This window comes from Doryrhamphus excisus, chromosome 2 (genome assembly GCF_030265055.1).
Source record: "Doryrhamphus excisus isolate RoL2022-K1 chromosome 2, RoL_Dexc_1.0, whole genome shotgun sequence".
Lineage (NCBI taxonomy): Eukaryota > Metazoa > Chordata > Actinopteri > Syngnathiformes > Syngnathidae > Doryrhamphus > Doryrhamphus excisus.
This window is the reverse complement of record NC_080467.1, coordinates 11203087-11220866: the sequence shown is the minus strand read 5'-3', so window position 1 is coordinate 11220866 and position 17780 is coordinate 11203087. Positions and strand designations below refer to the sequence as shown.

Here is a 17780-nt window from a genome sequence, read left to right as displayed (position 1 = left end):
TGCAAGACGACATGAAGCGGTCCGTGAAATAATTGCAGCCAATGACGTAACGGAGATTTCTTACCTGACTCGGAGCTGTACATGATAACGTAGCCATCCACCGAGGCTACACACGGTTGCCACAGCAACAGAGCAGAGCTGTCCATCACGTTCACCGCAGTCAGACCTTGAGGTCGATCCAAAGCTAAGCGGGGAAAAAGACTTGAGTATCCAATGAGGGAGGTCGATGCGATCGCGAGTAACGCAGGCTCACCTGTGGTTACGGAATCAACGCTGGGGTCGCTCTCCTCCAGACCCTTCACGGCGGTGACAGTCACCTGATACATCCTGCCGGGACTCATGTTGGGCAGCAAGGCTTGGAGGACGTCGCCGTCCACGGTCACCAACATGGGGCTTCCTGTTTAGAGACTAACTATTAATCTAACTATTAATCAGTGGAGAGCTTCTGTATTGATGCTACCAACATTGAATCAAATCATATCATTATAGATATAGATTATATTGATTATACAGCAAACCTCGGATATATCGGATTCAATTGTTCCCACTGGTTTTGTCCGATATAAGCGAAATCCGTTATATGCGTATACCGGAAAATGTCAGTTTTACGCATATATCGGATTTATATCCAGTATATGCGTAAATCTGATTTTATCCGTTATAAAAAGGCACTTCCTTGACTATGTTTCCAATGTACCTGGACTGGGCAATGAAAAGAGACGTAAGGTAATGAGAATTTAACTTTATTGGACTCGGAGCATAACAAATTGTTAATTAAGCTAGGCCCTGTTACGCCCGTCAGGCCTACGTTATTTCCAATAGTGAGGTTAAGATCTCATTAACTGCTGTGCTAGTATTATTGACTCACTTGAGTCACTCACTTTTATATTTGTCCTAAATCTGGAGCCAGGAGAAAGACAATAGCCAGTGACATCAACAAGATTAGCATAACGATGCGGCCATCCGATATATGCGAGGGAAATTTAATGGAAATGCATTGGAACGGGACTGGAGATTTTGTCCGAAATAGGCGAAATCCGTTATAAAAAATCCGATATATGCAATGAATTTTTATTGGAAATGCATTACAGAAAAATCGGTTCTTTTTTATCTGTCCGTTGTGAGCGAATTTCCGATATATCAGAGTCCAATATATCCGAGGTTTACTGTAGATATCATTCAGGAAGAAAATGAGAGAAATAGTCCCGCCATTTTAGCTACGATACTACGCTGATCTTACCCCCTTCAAACGGCGCGTATGTGATGCGATAGTTGTCGACTGCCGACTGAGGCACGGACCAGTGGACGACAGTTGACGAGTCGGTCACGTCAGAAAAACGAAGGCCCTTCGGTGTCATCAGGCCTGGTGGAAAGACAACGGGTTCAAAGGTTAATGACATCAAAAACATGTCCGAAGAGGGAGGATACCCATCAGTTCAGGAGATCAGAGATCAACCAGCAACCAGATCAACACTAATTATGTGCTATAAAGAGGTTAGTATAGACCCAGCGGATCCAGTGCTAAGAGATCCAGAGATTAGTATAGACCCAGCGAATGAAGTCCCGAGAGGCCCCAGAGGTTAGCATAGAACCAATAAACACATTCCTAAGAAGTCCAAGAGGTTAGTATAGACCCAGTGGATCCAATCCGGAGAGGTTCCAGAGCTTAATAAGGACCCGGTGTGTTTGATGTACCCGTCTGAGCTACCCCAAAGATTGGCTGGGATAGGTGGTCCAACAAGACGTCATAATGGCCCCAAAGGTTGGCATTCAACCAGTAAACCCAGTCCTAAGTGACTCCAGAGGTTAGTATAGACCCAGTGGATCCAGTCCAGAGAGGCCCCAGAGGTTAGCATTCAACCAGTAAACCCAGTCCTAAGAGATCCCAGAGGTTAGTATAGACTCAGTAGATCCAGTCCAGAGAGGCCCCAGAGGTTAGCATTCAAATAGTAAACCCATTCCGAATAGGTCCCAGAGGTTATTATAGACCCAGTGGATCTAGTCCTGAGAGGCCCCATAGGTTAGTATATAACAAGGAAACACAGTCCTGAGAGGTTCCAGAGGTTAATAAGGACCCAGTGTGGTTGATGTACCTGTCTGAGCTACCCCAAAGATTGACTGGGATCGATGGTCCAAAAAGACGCCATAGTGGCCCCAAAGGTTGGCATTCAACCAGTAAACCCAGTCCTAAGTGGCTCCAGAGGTTAGTATAGACCAGGGGTCAGCAACCTCCGGCTCCAGAGCCGCATGTGGCTCTTCAGCCTCTTTGTTGTGGCTCCCTTTGCAATGCTCAAATATTTGTTTTAACACCCAAATGAGGAAAATATGCATCTTTGTAATTACTTTTGAAAAAAATGGGACTTTCTGTGAGACCGTATACTAGCAAGAGTACTTGATCAACTCCGCTTTTTCTCCTCTGAACTACTTTGATACCCCAAAATTCCCTCCAAATCTGGCAGTCAATCAAAATCTTGGGAGACTCGCAATTTGCTCTGGATGTGAGCATGTTGCTACACATTTCTTGCACGGGGAGAACATGCAAACTCCACACAGAGATAGCCGAGGGTGGGATTGAACTCGGGTCTCCTAGCTGTGAGGTCTGCGCGCTAATCACTCGACCGCTATGCAGCCCCTATATTCTGCTGTTAAATTATGTTTCGCGGCTCCATTCTATTTTTCTTCAGTGAGCGAGGGGGTAAAATGGCTCTTTTGATAGTAAAGGTTGCCGACCCCTGGTATAGACCCAGCAGATCCAGTCCAGAGAGGCCCCAGAGGTTAGCATTCAACCAGTAAACCCATTCCGAAGAGGTCCCAAAGGTTAGTATAGACCCAGTGGATCTAGTCCTGAGAGCACCCAAAGGTTAGTATAGAACCAGTAAACCCGTTCCTAAGAGGTCCCAGAAGTTAGCATAGACCCAGTGGATCCAATCCAGAAAGGCCCAAGAGGTTAGCATTCAACCAGTAAACCCATTCCTAAGAGATCCCAGAGGTTAGTATTGACCCAGTGGATCTAGTCCTGAGAGGCCCCAAAGGTTAGTATCGAACCAGGAAGCCCAGTCCTGAGAGGTTCCAGAGCTTAATAAGGACCCAGTATGGTTGATGTACCTGTCTGAGCCACCCCAAAGATAGACTGGGATCGGTGGTCCAAAGAAACTCCATAAAGCTCAATTTCATACTCCGTGCCCCCTTGGAGTCCAGTGATTAGCCTGGTTCGCTCGTCGCCAGCGACGATGTGCTCCTGTGGGTGCCCCGACCTCTTGCTGTCCCGCAGTTTGATAACAAATCTGTCAAAGAGGTCTTCATCCACCGCCCACGACACGCGGAAACTGTCGGCGTTGATGTCGGAAACAAAGAGATGCTCTACCTCGGGTTCCGCCTCTGGCCACAGGGGAAACAATGTTGCAGACGGTTGTTGGTTTCAGTCATCGATTTCTGACCAAAAGAATTCAAGCAAGACGAGTTAGGACGATCCTTCCAGGCGGCATTCCTCGACCAAGATGCTCACGTCGGTTAGTGCAAGTCAGTCAGAGCCACGACAGACAGGACACGGAGGGAATTGAAAGACTTTTCATAGACGTTCAGTTGTTGTCAGTTAGGGTCGTTCCGATCAAGACTGCGGCCGATACGCCGGGAGGCCATGCGTCCTCCTGCTAGCCATGACGCTTCCAGTGCATTCGAGGCAAACAGAAGTTAACTGACACCTGTGTTTTCCTTCCTCTGACAGGTTTGCGTTACTAAACTGTGGAAGCAATCGACAATCCACCAACCACGTAAGTCTGAAAATAAGCATCGGAGGGAAAACACGTAGTCAAATATGAACACAAACCAACAAGCTCATATTTCAGAAACAGATGGGAGTGCTGCGTCATTGCTTGCTCCCAAGATCATAGCTCGACGGATAAAAAGGAAACGGGAAAAGTGCTTGAGAGGATTCTGGAAAAGATTCATACGAGTCATAAATGCGGTTATGGGACGCGATACTGTGCTGAAACCTCAGCCGCAGAACATGGCAGAACTTCTATTTTGAGAAAATTACAAAAATGTGTTGTGGCGTCGACGCCTGCCAGGTTGTGACGTTGAAGCTTCAGAGTCGCATCATTGCACAGTACTCGCATCAGGATGAAGGGGTGGAGTCCCCCGCGGTTGGGTACCTGTGACAGCTACAGTGGTGAGGGGCCGAGAGCGGAGCCCCGCCTCTGACACGCCCGTCAGCCTGACCTCATAGCCTATACCAGTGATGAGCCCCCAGATGTCCAGGTGACTCTGGTTCCCTGGCACCGTGAACTCCTGGGGCGCCAGCAGCCAGCCCGAGTCGGTCACCACTAGGTTAAAGTGACTGAAACGGCCACCGGAGGGCGTTGGTTCCTCCCGGGCCTGCCGCTGCTTCACCCCCCATGACACACGGAAACCGAAGGGTGTCACGTTGGAAACAGTCAGGTTTTCCACTTTGGGTAAAGGAGCTGGATAGTGGTGGTGGTTAGCATGTGTGCAAGGGTTGCAAAAGCAAATCAGCAAATTGTCTTCGAACTGGATTTCCAATATCCTATAAGTCCTCAACTTGGATTAGCCTGCTCTGGGCTAAGTCTACTTCCTGAGTCTTCCTGAATGCTACTGGAAACAATCTCAACGCTAGTTTCATGCACGTCAAAAGTCATGCACGTGTCAGGTAAAACAGCAAGAGGACTTGAGTGAGGTATACCTGTGGCGACATGGGCTACCACCGAGGGGGTGCGGCGCCCATGAGAAAGACCGTACAGTTCAACGTTATAGCTCGTGGCGTCCATCAGGTTTGAGACGATAAGTTTTCTGGTGTCGCCGGGCAGACTGAACTCTTGCGGCTCAGACTGCTGCTCTGAGTCACTGACCCGGACAACAAAGCCATCAAAGTGGCCTGACACAGTGCTCCACGTCAAGGTGAGGTTATGCGGACTTGGAGATGAAGCGGCTACGGGCCCCAAAAGGGGGGCGTCCTCTGAACAAAGAGAAGAAGATGGCAGTTCAGTCTTGAGGGACCGGGAGCTGCTGGTTTTCACCATGCGTTTGCGGAATCGTACCTGTTGTAGCGACGGCAAACAATGGAAGTGTGTTGCGGCCGCCGGCGCTGGCGTACAGCTTTATGTCGTAGCGTGTACTGGCTTTAAGGCCGGCCATGACCGTGGAGCGCACTTGGCCCGGCAGTGTCTGGCCCATCGCCTGCGAGGGCAAAGCAGACTCTCTGACTTCTACTACAAAGTTATCAAACGCCTTGTCGCTCGCCCGCCACGACAGAGACACTCTGTCTGAGGTAACGTTAGAAACAACTAGCCTGGACAAATCGGGCTCGTCCGCTACAGAGAGGGGAGAGAAATATATACAAGGGTTGAAACTAAGCAGTATCATCTTGGATGGAACAAGCTAGACGACCGTGTGTCGTCCCCGCGAAGTTGATCAACGAATGACCTTAGAAAAAGTGTTTGGGTATTTGCAAACCTCCCAATTTAGTTTTGGATCTACATTCCCTCCCTCAACATCGGTTATGAGCTTCGGGTAGTGACCGAAAGGACAAGGTATTAGGTACAAGCGGCCGAAATGTGTTTTCTCCGTAACGTGGCAAGGCTCTCCTTTAGAGATAAGGTGAGAAGCACTGTCATTCACGAGAAACTCAGAGTAGAAGCGCTGCTCCTCCGCAGAGGTGGATCGGACATCTGGTCAAGGTACATCCCGGGTGCCTCCCTGGGGAGGTGTTCAGGGCATATCCGACCAGGAAGACCCTGGACACGTTGGAGGAACTATGACACTCAACTGGCCTGGGAACACTGAGGGATCCACTGGGAGGAGCTGGGGGGAGGGAAGTCTGAGCTTCCCTGCTTGGGCTGCTGCCCCTGCGACTCAACCTTGGATAAGCAGAAGATGGATGGATGGATGGATGGTTGGATGGTGGATCAATGGTTTGGGTATGGTTACAAATGTCTTGAAGGACATGCCAAGACAATTTTATTATGATCCAACGACTGTTGGACACTTAGTTGTAACCTTGGCCTCTGTTTTGATGGATGTTTTTTTGTTGTTTTTTGATGGCCATGTTTCTTGACCAAGATAAGATTACGAATTTGGTGAACAAGGATTACGTAGAGAGTATGTTATTCGTCACTTCGCGGGGATGACAGTCATTTTTAAAATGCTCGGCGCCGATTATTCAAGAAGACTTAACATGGCAAATACCTGTTGAAGCAACAACACTGAGAGCGCTCGTTCGGGATGCCTTGAACGTCCCGTAGAGGTAGGCTACATAGTCGGAACTGGGCCGCAGCCCCGAGACCTCGTGCGACGTTGCATTGCGAGACAGGTTATACTCCCTCGGCTGCATCAGCCAATCTGAATTAATAATCTCCAGCACAAAACCATCAAAGTCTCCTTCAGTGTGGTTCCAGGTGACCCAAAAGCTCTCGGAGGTCAAGTTTGACACGTAAAGATGGCCGAGCGACGGCTGACGCGCTGAAGGGAGACATCATCATTAGATGTTTCAATCAGAGTGCAAACTCTTGCTTGCACATGCACGGTTTGATGAGCCAGCTACAAGAAGGTAAGTCTTTTTCAGGCACAATTAAAACGCTTAAGAGATCCGAGGAATGTTCACTTTTTTTTTACTTTCAAGCCGTCTTGATGGAGTAGAATAAGTCAAATGTTTTTTTTCGTCTTCAGATGTTAGTGAATTCTCAGGACCTCTTAAGCGTCAATCCATCATGCTCCTGTGGATCCATTGTGCGTGAAGAGAAGGTGAGCATGCAGGCACCATGAAGCCGACATGAAAGCACCAGTGTTATTTGACCTTGATAACAACAAGAAGGAGTTCAATCATTTGCCACTCAAGACCGACTGCTGCTCCCGGAGCAAATGGTGCTTGGAAGTAAACCATGAAGAAGATGATGAAGTAATGATTTGCTTTTGCGATCATTGCAGCACATCAAATGTCAAGCGCGTCAAACACAACCACAAGGCAGCGCAGGGCAGAAGGGGTGGGCGGGGCTTCATGCATTTGGACCGAAGGCTCAACATTGAAATGGACGAGCCGAGTGATGGGGAGGCCGCCATCACTGTGCCTTCTCTCAGCTCCACACAACTCAGTGGCTGCAAGGTGCAGGCGTGGTGGAAGCGTCACCGCCACGTGAGGTTATTGTCACGTGTTTCATGCAGCACAGTAAGGGCGTCGACGTGAAAAAAGTCAAGAAGATGAACACCAAGAAAAGTGAACTAACTTGAGACTGCCAGTCACATTGCGGCAAAGCAACAACAGCGGCTCAAAATGGGATATTTGGGGGGAATATGGAAACATATTTGCCAGACATTTTAGAATAGGCATCTCCATTCCTTCAATTAGACTAAAATGGCAACGCAATGTGAAAAAAATCAATAGTAATATTGCAAGAATAAAGTCAAAATATTAAGAAAAAAGTTCTAATAAAAAAAAAACATGTTAATAAAGCTGACAACTCCGATGGAAAAAAACAGAGTGGACTAGCTACCAGCATAGGCCAGCTACCACCACGCTGGTCTATGCTGGTAGCTGGTCTATGCTGGTTTTTCCAGCAGCGCAATATGGGGAATAAAGTCATAATTAGAAGAAAGTTGAAGAAAAAGAACCCTACACTCCTCCAGACGCATGCTGAACTGAGGTTTGAACACCAGGATTTTTTTTTTCATTTGTGGACTTTAGATACGTACGTTGGTGGATTTAAACGTTCCACTGTGTGGATTGTGTTGTTAAAGTGTGAGCATGCTACTAAGCTACAAGCCTGTGCCGGTTTGTGAGCCTGCTGAAGCTGATTTGTGTGACAAGAAGCGTTATTTGCTGCAGCGAAGCCAAGCAGAGTCATTTTGCCATGGAATTGATCATTTTCCTGTGAATAAGCTAGCATGCTACGTATTGTTTAGATGCTGTTAGTGCTGATGACGAGCAAATAAGCAGAAAATATGAGGTTAAAAAAAACACTTAAGTGCCGCCTTCTTGTCTTTGTTACAGGAAGTGAGGTAGCAAGCAAAGCGGGTGGCGGGTACCTGTGGTGGCTTGGGCGTACACAGGCTCAAGGAAGGAGCCCCGGTAGAGCCCGTACAGGCCTACCATGTAGCTGGTGTTGGCGTTCAGGCCCGACAGGCCCAGACTGAGGGCGCCCCCCGACACGGTGAGGTTCTGGCTCTCCGCCATATTGTCCAAGTTCGTTACCTCCACCACAAAGCTGTCAACGTCGGTGCCGGGTGAGGGGCTCCAGGACGCCGTGAAGCCGTCCCACATTATGTCAGAAAAGGCGAGGTCGCCCACTGAGGGCTTGAGTGCCTCTGCTGGGTCACAAAATAACATCATTGGTTCTCACAGGATTCTTTTGACAAAAGCACGTCTTTTTTTTTTTTGTCTGCCTCCTAACCAGCAGGGGGCGGCACACAAAAAGTAGACCACCTTATAGTCTGAATGATATTAGCTCCAAATACCTGTTGTAGCAAAACCTTTGAGAGTTAAGGAAGTGACGTTCCCCTCCAACATGCCTCGCAATGTTATTTCATAGCGTGTGGAAGGGGACAGGCCCTCCATTTCCACGCTCCTCCCACTTCCTGTTAGCGCCATCACATGGGTGGGCGCTGACGGAGCAAGGAACTCCACTGAGAAGCTCTGGTAAGGCTGATCTGGCACGGACCAGGCCAGGCTAATGCTAGTGGGGGTAGCCTTCAGGACCCTGAGGTGTCCCGAGGATGCGGTGGTTTCTGGCTGGAGGGAACTGGCCGTTGTTTGAAGATCCGGAGGGGAAGTTCTGGCAGCTACTGTGAATTAAAGAAGGTTAAAGAATCCCTTTTTGGTGCTTGGCTAGAGAGTGGAAGACAACCTGGGAGGAGTCGAAATAAGACACGTTAAATAAACCTTGTTAAATGCAGACTTCAGAACTACCTGTTGATGCGGACAGAGTGACCGGCAAGCTCATCTTGTGGCCTCGTTCCGCCGTCAAGGTGATGGTGTAACTCATGGCGGGTGTCAGGTCGACTAAGACGAAGGAGGTGTCAGAAGGCGGGACCTCGGCCTCCTCCACTTGTCCGTCTCTGGAGACGTAGACTAGCCTGTAGCTGGTCACTTTGGCGTGGGGCTTCTGCCACTGGATGGAGATGGAGGTCTCTGTGGATCCGGTTTGCTCCAAAGCTCTTGGAGGGTCGAGGTCTGGCGTATAGAAGCAAGGAAACCCTCTTAAATTACAGCAAGCGTATTCGGGTAGCTGCTGAGTGGCGGCTCTCTCACCCGTGGCTGCGTTTACGGTGGCTGGGAGACTCTCACGCTCGTTCTTCACCCCGGTCACGCCGATCCCGTACTCGGTCCCTGGCTTGAGCCCTGAGGAGACGTCACGTCACTGAAGTCTTCTTTGATGTCATCCACATGGGGTTCACTTACCCCCGATGGTGGCGGTGGTGGTGTCTCCCGGACCTCGAGGGAACACTTCCTCGGCGTGAGCGACCCCCGACAACGGGCTGTATTTCAGGCGGTAGCTGTCCACGTCAGCACGGCTGTTGCGCCAGCGTAGGGTGATGCTGTCCTCTGTCTGGGACACCGCCGTTAGCTCCCTGGGGGCGTCTAGCCCTACGCAACAAGGACACTGAGGTTTTTTTTACCGCAAATATTTCTGTGTTTGCGCGTGTGTTTGGGTAGAAAATTGAACCCATTTCCATAAAAAAACAGTGCAATCAGACACAAAAACATACATTTGTTTCTATTTTTGAAATTGTTTTTCACTTTTGTTTTACACATTTTTCATTTACCATTGCTAGCTGTTACTTGTATTGTTATTGTTTTACCCTTAAGAACCTTAAGAACCGGACCTTAAGAACCGCTAGCTCATGTAGGCCATACTTAATTTCCACTAAATATACTTGTGATTGTCATTTTGTGTGACGAGTGTGTCCAGACCACCTGTAGTGAAGGTGGCCAAAGTCGGCTCGCTGCTGGCGTCCAGTTTGCGGGAGACGAGGGACACGGTGTACTCGGTGTCGGGCTTCAAACCCTCCAGGCTGTGCTGCTTGTCCGGCGGGAAAATCTCGACCTTGATGCCTTCAGAGGGGGCGGAGCTAGGCTTGTAAAAGATGGTGACCCGATCCGACGGCACCACCGGCTGAGACCAGCTGACCAGGGCTGAGGAGTCGGTAACGTCCTGGACCTGCAGCTGCTGCGGGGCATCGATGTCTGTGGGACGGGAGAGGTCAGTGTGAGAGTCCCAAAATCAAAGATGGAGGTTTCTTTTATTTGTAAAAGTGATTCCTTTCTGCTTGGGTGGTTTTCCACCGTTACACTCTACTTGCACTGGGGCCAAGCACCTCCATGACCAACTAAATGGAGTAGATGCAGCACAGTATGGGATGAGGTCTGCCCACTACTGAGTGCTAGTCTAGTTTTAGAAATCTGAGGTATAAATAGATTAGAGAATTAAGATGTCCTGCATAGAAACGCACTCGTCGTTATCACGACTCCAAAATACATTGACCTCCATTGAAGACGAACGTGTCGACTTGCCTCAATCCACTGGAGATCCCTGGAGGGCTAGAATGGCCGCAAAGATTTACTAACCTCATTCTAACATCCATCTCCGCATGCATGCTGTGCGTAAATATGTGACCTCAGTGGCACAACGGACCGTCACGCTACGTTTGAAAGTGAACTACTTTTCCACGGTCCGAGAAAATGATCGCAAAAACGTGGCCATTGTGTAAAGAAGGGCGGGGGGGGGGGGGGACATCTAGCAGGCTTATGTGTGGGAAAAATATAAAAACACAGTCACAGTTGGACCACTTTGCTTCGGTTACCACATATTGAAGGGATTTGTCTGGTGCTATCATTTTTGGGCTGACAGCAAGGTTGTAAGACTTGCAGCAATAAAATGCTGCCAGATGGGAAGATGGGAGTTAGAAAGAAGTATGATTATAACCATAGCACAGGAAACGGACGCACAACGTGATGGCTGCTCAGTGCTGCTCATCACAATAAAGGCAGCAGAACGCACAGCAAAAAAAAGAGTGTTTCATCTATTTGGGAGTGGGGGAATCGTCCACAATCCTTATGTTAGACATTTAACACACGTCTTTCTATTTTCTGTGCCTTCTAAAGATATAAAAACAGCTTAAAAGAGGCAGCTAATTAATGCATGTAATGGGACACATCCATTTCCATCATGTGAGCTGCATATCCAGTCACATTGTTATTATTATTGTTATGAACACTGTTACGCCTAAGAACTATATTACTGGTGTAGTGACACCTTGTCACAGGCTAGCAACTAGCTTCAGGCCTCAGGCCACTAGCTAAATATGTAGGTTTACTACATATTCGAGCTGTCTTTTTATTTTGGAGTCTAGGTATAGGTCAATCATGTTGGTGGTGCACCCTCCTTTGCATGATATCATCGCCGACCGAAATGACCCACTTGCTAACATTAGCTAGCTTATACTGCAGTATCAGACTCCACAGTCTACAGTCTGCTGCAAATAAAATAAATGTCTCTTTACCTCGAGAACCAAGGCTTGGTTCTCCTCCATTGTTGCTGTTTGTTAGCGTGTATCCGTTCTCATGTGTTACAACCATTTAACACTTTAGCATCCTACATCCTAAAACTCACTGGTTGTGACTCGTTTGGATGTCGGAGGTCCACTGGTGTTGTTCTTGAGGACGCTGATGGACACCTCGTACTCCTGCCCCGGTCCGAGGCCTGACTGAAGGAAGCGATTTTGATTCGAAGGAACGTTGCTCACCACTTTTCCGTTTTCTTCTTTCTTCAACAAAAAGAAGAATGACAAGTCAAATGGGCAGAGTAATGTGAGAATGACGGCAGGACAAAAAGTCATCCATAAAGACTTTGACATAACAGGACGTCGCCCCTGGCTTGCTTCGAAGCAGCACTTTGTCACAGTTCTTTACTTCTATTTTCCATGCGTCAAAGCAAACACTGGGGACTAAATTAATCCGTGTTCTTCCGAGCTGAGACTTCCAGGAAAAGCGGCCTTGCCTTAACACCTCTCACTCATAAAAATCTCTGGGAAATTTTCCAAATGAGACCGACCGTGTTGCGGAAGTAGATCTGCCAGCCGTCAAAGGGGATGTTGAGCTGCTCCCACACCACCTCAACGGATGTCTCCCTCACAGACTTGAATCTCAAACCTTCTGGCTGTGGAAGAGCTACGGGGATTGAAACCAAGATCAGCCCAAGCTGCATCAAAAGGAAGTTGTTGTCCGCGGTTCCTTTCTACCTGTGGCCACTGTGGCGCTAACCGGTACACTCCTCTTGTTGCTCAGGACGGCGTACACGTTGATCTGGTACTCTAGGCCCGGCTCGAGCTCCTCGACCGTGGCAGTGGTTTGGTCTCCCGGCACGGTGAAGTCAAGCAGGAGCCCACCGGGCTGGGTGGGCACATATGTGACGAGGTATTCGGTAACCAGCATGTCGTTAATCCAGGACAAGTCCACCGTCTCCGTGGTGACCTCACCGACAGAGAGATCCTTTGGAGGAGACACTGGAAATACCAAACAAAAAAGTTGGAGACTTTCTCATGATTTTAACCACACACTAGCTAATGTGAGCTCCAGAGAAACATCTGGATGTGTTAGAGGAGATGCCAAGGATGAAAAAAAAATACGAAATAGTTTTTCAGCAGGGAGTAGGGGGTTCTGGGTTTGACTGTCTGCTTAGGTCTTTTCCGGTCTCCAGGTCCCACTTATAAATCTTGCATGCGAGGTTCATCCATCTATTTATATTCTATCATTTATCCAGTTACTGGTCATGGGCAAGCTGGAGCCTATCCCAGTTGACTTGGAAAAGTTGGAAAATCATCCGACTGAACACCAACAACACTATCATTCATTCATTCATTCATTTTCTACCGCTTTTCCTCACGAGGGTTGCTGGAGCCTATCCCAGCTGTCTTCAGGCGTGAGGCGGGGTACACCCTGGACTGGTCGCCAGCCAATCACAGGGCACAAATAGACAAACAAACATTCACACTCACATTCATACCTATGGACAATTTGGAGTCGCCAATTAACCTAGCATGTTTTTGGAATGTGGGAGGAAACCGGAGTACCCGGAGAAAACCCACGCATGCACGGGGAGAACATGCAAACTCCACACAGAGATGGCCGAGGGTGGAATTGAACCCTGGTCTCCTAGCTGTGAGGTCTGCGCGCTAACCACTATGTAATATTTAATATTTAATACCTACCTTCAGAGCAGTCATCTCCAATGTATCCCTCGTCGCAGAGGCACTGACCCTTGACACAGCGCCCTTTGTCGTGGCAGTTGTTCAGGCAGCTCAGCTCCGCGCAGCTCTCCCCTTCATACCCACTCTCACAGGCGCACCTCCCGTTGATGCAGCGCCCCCTGTTGTTGCAGTTGTCTGGACAGGTGTGCACGGAGCAGTCAACGCCCAAGTAGCCCTCCTGACAAACACATACGCCGTGGTCGCAGTATCCCCGAGCTAAGCAGTCATTGGGGCACGCTTTCTGACCGCAGTCCTCCCCAGCGAATCCTTCATCACACACACACTGCCCGTCTATGCAGCGGCCGTGGTTCTGGCAGTTATTAGGGCAGCTCAGATGGGCGCAGTCCTCTCCAGCGAATCCGGGGTGGCACAAGCAACGCCCCTCAACACACTCACCACGGCCGAAGCAGTTTGAGGGGCAGGTCTTGATACTGCAGTCCTCGCCGGCGAATCCTTCCTGGCACACACACTGCCCGTTGATGCAGCGACCCCTCTGGAGGCAGTTGCTCGGACAAGATAGCTCGGAGCAATCGCTTCCTTGGAAGCCGACATCACAGGAACACCGTCCGTTGATGCATTGGCCCCTGCTGTTGCAGTTGTTGGGACACGCCAACTGGCTGCAGTCCTCTCCTTGATACCCGTCGTCGCAGATGCACATCCCGTTGACGCATGTGCCTCTGTCGCTGCAGTCATTGAGGCAGGTGAGGCGGGAGCAGTCCTCTCCGCTGTAACCTGCCGCGCACACACACCGGCCGTCAACGCAAAACCCATTGCTGTGACAGTCACCGGGACAAGTGCGCTGTTTGCAATCCTCCCCCCCAAATCCCTGGTCACACCGACAGGTGCCGTTGACGCAGCGCCCCCGCCCGTAGCAGTTGTTAGGACACGTCAGTTCTGAGCAATCCTCGCCGAGGAAACCTTCCTGGCAGATGCACACGCCTCCCACACAGCGTCCTCGGCCCTGGCACATGTTGGGACAGTCGGACTCAGTGCAGTTAGGACCCTTCCAGCCAGGCTCACATTTACAGCTGCAGGACTCCGTGCTGTAGTTACCATGGCCTCCACAGAAAGGCCTCGTTCGCACGTTCCCTTTGACAGACAAAGATTAGATATTAAGCAGGGCTCTCGTCAAAACGGATGGTATTATGCTAGCCTCGTGTTTCAAAAATGTGTCAGCTGAAGGTCTGCAAGTGGGCTTTTGACCATTAAGAATTTCAACCTAAATAAACTGGACCAAGTCTTTCCAAAAAAAAAAAAAACCAAAAAACGATGACTGACTTTCATTTCAATTCATGACCCACCTGTCACCTGTGCGCCACAACAGGTGCCCTCGCCGCCGCACTGACTCCTCAACGCCGACACCTCCCCCTCGAGCATCTCTATGCGGCTCATGAGGTCCCTCAGGCCCGGCACGTCGGCGCTGCAGCCACACAGCTGTCGAGGGAGGTTAATGCGGTGGGTGAAGACAATCTGGTTCTCGCCATCCGTGGCCTGGTGTGTGGTGTGGCGGCCGGAGGTGACAGCAGTCTCCGTCTGGGGCGTGCTGCTGGGGCCGCCGTCCAGGTTGACGAAACACGGGCTGCTGGCAGGGACGTTGATGTTGTAGACGTGGTTAAAAACCATAGGCTGATCGCCGCCGGGCAAGGTGACGTTGTGTTCTTCAGGGTTCTGGCGGCGATGGCGGAGCATCTTTTTTACAAGACCGGCAGCACAGGCGGTGAGCAAGACGCTCAGAAGGAGGCAGTGCATCAGGCCTCTTGTCGCCATCTTGCTTGAAAATGATCAGTGTTGATAGATCTGTAAGAGACAACAAGATTAAGGTCCAGTCCACACGGAAACGTTCCTAGGATTTAAAAATTTGTGTCCCCACTGTGCCGGATTAGTAAATCCAGGCAGAAACAGAAGACTGGACTTCTTATTTTTTTATTTGGCTTTGAATACAGCGTCCATGCGGGATCTGTCTCCTCTGTCGCATTGATTGACGGACATCACATTGGCTTCCCCGCCTTGTCATGTCGTTAAACCTGATGGATATTTTCCGCTAATGCCACAGCGGAGTCTTTAAACAGTAGGGGCTGGAGGCGCAGGTATGTAAGGGGGAACCCTTTCATCGGCTTTTATGATCTTGAACTTTCACCTTGACCTATTTCTGCAGGAACACCACTCGTTCAGGAATTTGTTACGGCATCAAAATAAAGTGCAGCTCTGCTTTTCGGAGTCTGCACATCTGGTTAGTGGTAAGATGAGGTATGTTATGTAAAGTAAGCGTACACATGCGTTGTGACGACACCGAATACATTTGCATGATTCTCAACCACAGGTATTGTCGTGCTGAACACTTCAAATACACGATGCTAACAATGCAGGCAAAGAAGACGAGGGGAGGATGCTAGCAAGGAAACTTGAACTAAATATGAGCCGTTTGCTAAGCTAGAATCCAGAATAGCCATCACTTCCCACACGCTGGCAGCCAAACAGGAACTTTCCAGCCTGGAAAAGAGAAACCTGGGAATTGGACCTTCCTCTGCCCAGTCCCGATGGCCCAGATCATCTCTCACTTTAGAAGGCATGAGCCCCGCACACTGTGCAGAGCACGGTGGGGAACATTTTAGCACATCTGTTTGTTTGTTCACCTATGATTTGTACTTCTCTTGTTCTGCAAATTGCATCTGGAAATCATCTGGGCAACATTCAGTGAAGCAGCGGAAAACAAAGAGCGACACCTCGTTAACAGATCTCCCAGTTTCCACCCTGCCCTGCTTTGCTAAATGCTGTCAGGCAATCACGAGGAGAACAAGCAACGTGTGGATCATTCCTGTTCCTGCGCACGTTCAAGACAATAACAACCAAGCTGGAGACGTCATTGGGTACACGATGTAACGAGAGCCAAGGTTCTGTCAACAATTCTGCAATTCACTTTCAATTTTTATAAGGCACAGAAAAGAGAAATATATTTGTGTTTCTGTCTCACATAAAGATTGTGGATGATGGGGAAAAATGTTGATCAAATTATCTATATATGAATGAGGCTGGAGTCATACATGGAAAAAAATGGAATTGTACTGTTCACACCGATATGAAAGAAATCAGATCCAGGTCACATACCACCAAAAGGAAATTGACTTGCTGTGTGAATGTTGCCATGATGTGGAAACTCTGTTGCAAGTTCAAAGCCTTAGAGGACAAACCCAAATAATGAACTATTCCTAATCTCCAGAACTGGCATTTTTATGCAGAATAGTAGACATGTCCGATAATCCATCCATCCATCTTTTACAACTTTTCTGCAGTTGGGTAATGGGCGCAGTTCCTCCTGGGGGATCCCAAGGTGTTCCCATACCATTTGGGACATGTCCTGGGTCTTTCTCAAGGCCTCCCACTGGTCAGAGGCCGCCCTGGTCTTCCTCAATGACTTTTTCCCGGATGTCAGTGCTTCCCACCTTATCTCTAAGGGCGAGCCCAGCCACCCTACACAGAAAACTCACCTCAGCCACTAGCACCTGCCATCTTGTCCTTTCGGTCACTACCCAAAACTCATGAGCATAGGTGAGGGTAGGAACGTAGATCCACCGCTAAATTGAGAGCTTTGCCTTTTCGATGCAGAGTCACCAGTCCATCTGAAGTTCCATCCTTCCATCACTAGTAAGAACAAGAGCCTGAGGTACTTCAACTCCTCTGCTTGGAGTAGGATCTCATCCCCGATTCGGAGATGGCACTCCCTTCTTTTCCGGGCAAGAACCACGGACCCAGAATCAGAGGTGCTGATTCTCATGTTCTATAACATCGGCTTATATTTGCATGAACATGATATCGGATCGTTATCACATACTACAGTATTAATTGGCCCTGTACCCTAGAAACCGCCCATGAATGATACGGGAAAAGGCCGAAATGATACTGTGTCAAAGCCCAGGGCAGTGATACTGATAAAATATAGAGTTTAACCATGTCCAGTATCAGCCCCCGTAGCTGTCCACTCAGAGCGCGCTGCTCTGGTATCGTGCCCGTGAAACAACCAATCAGAGAACAGCACACTAGTGCTTCTCCAGTCACCAAAAAACCCAAACTTGATTAATGGAACTTTAATTGTCAGACATTGATAAGACTCTTGATAAAATATTATTGTTGAAATATTTTTGCAATTATTGTGTTTACACTGTTTAGACATAATACATGTAATAAACTGAACATTTTCTGGAAACAAAATGGTCTTTTGATTAAATAGTACGTGATAATAAGCTCATGATTAAATAGTATGTGATAATAAGATGCCCCCGCGTGCTAGTATCAACCCTCGACCTTTGGTCTCGGGCTGATACTGACACTTGGGGGCATGATACCTGGCCTGATACCAGACAAACCATGTGATAACCTATAAGTATCCGTATTTGCAATGCATGAAAGTACAAACAATTGACTGATTTCTGTTGAATGTAAACTCTTAAATCCAGATTGACTGTACATTCCAGTCGGTTCCAGTTAAGCAGCACTAATGGACTAAAAGGATCAGGTTCGTTCATCCCTGC

At 48.7% G+C, this 17780-nt stretch overlaps 2 protein-coding genes across 5 annotated transcripts in view; both read right to left on the bottom strand.

The window, feature by feature from the left end:
* LOC131106076 (tenascin-like) overlaps positions 1-17780 on the bottom strand; it is a 28835-nt gene that overhangs the window by 2845 nt on the left and 8210 nt on the right. Inside the window, exons 2-16 of one of the 4 annotated variants that reach the window (XM_058054809.1) lie at positions 14556-15051; positions 13216-14343; positions 12247-12510; positions 12060-12175; positions 11619-11772; positions 9923-10192; positions 9407-9592; positions 9257-9346; positions 8915-9178; positions 8464-8790; positions 8035-8316; positions 3106-3378; positions 1241-1363; positions 254-397; positions 65-184 (exon numbers count right to left, since the gene is read on the bottom strand). In XM_058054809.1, the coding sequence (XP_057910792.1) occupies positions 65-184; positions 254-397; positions 1241-1363; positions 3106-3378; positions 8035-8316; positions 8464-8790; positions 8915-9178; positions 9257-9346; positions 9407-9592; positions 9923-10192; positions 11619-11772; positions 12060-12175; positions 12247-12510; positions 13216-14343; positions 14556-15021 (4207 nt within the window). In that variant the 5' untranslated portion in view covers positions 15022-15051. Of the gene's footprint in view, positions 1-64; positions 185-253; positions 398-1240; positions 1364-3105; positions 3379-8034; positions 8317-8463; positions 8791-8914; positions 9179-9256; positions 9347-9406; positions 9593-9922; positions 10193-11618; positions 11773-12059; positions 12176-12246; positions 12511-13215; positions 14344-14555; positions 15052-17780 lie in introns of those variants that run through there. The other 3 variants (XM_058054818.1, XM_058054827.1, XM_058054838.1) reach the window with 3 other exon arrangements.
* On the bottom strand, positions 3290-6179 carry LOC131106103 (tenascin-like). Its single transcript, XM_058054877.1, has 2 exons — positions 5055-6179; positions 3290-4972 (listed from the first exon to the last, which is right to left on the bottom strand). Exons 1-2 carry the CDS (start codon positions 5377-5379, stop codon positions 4554-4556), a joined length of 744 nt encoding a protein of 247 aa, XP_057910860.1. The 5' UTR covers positions 5380-6179; the 3' UTR covers positions 3290-4553.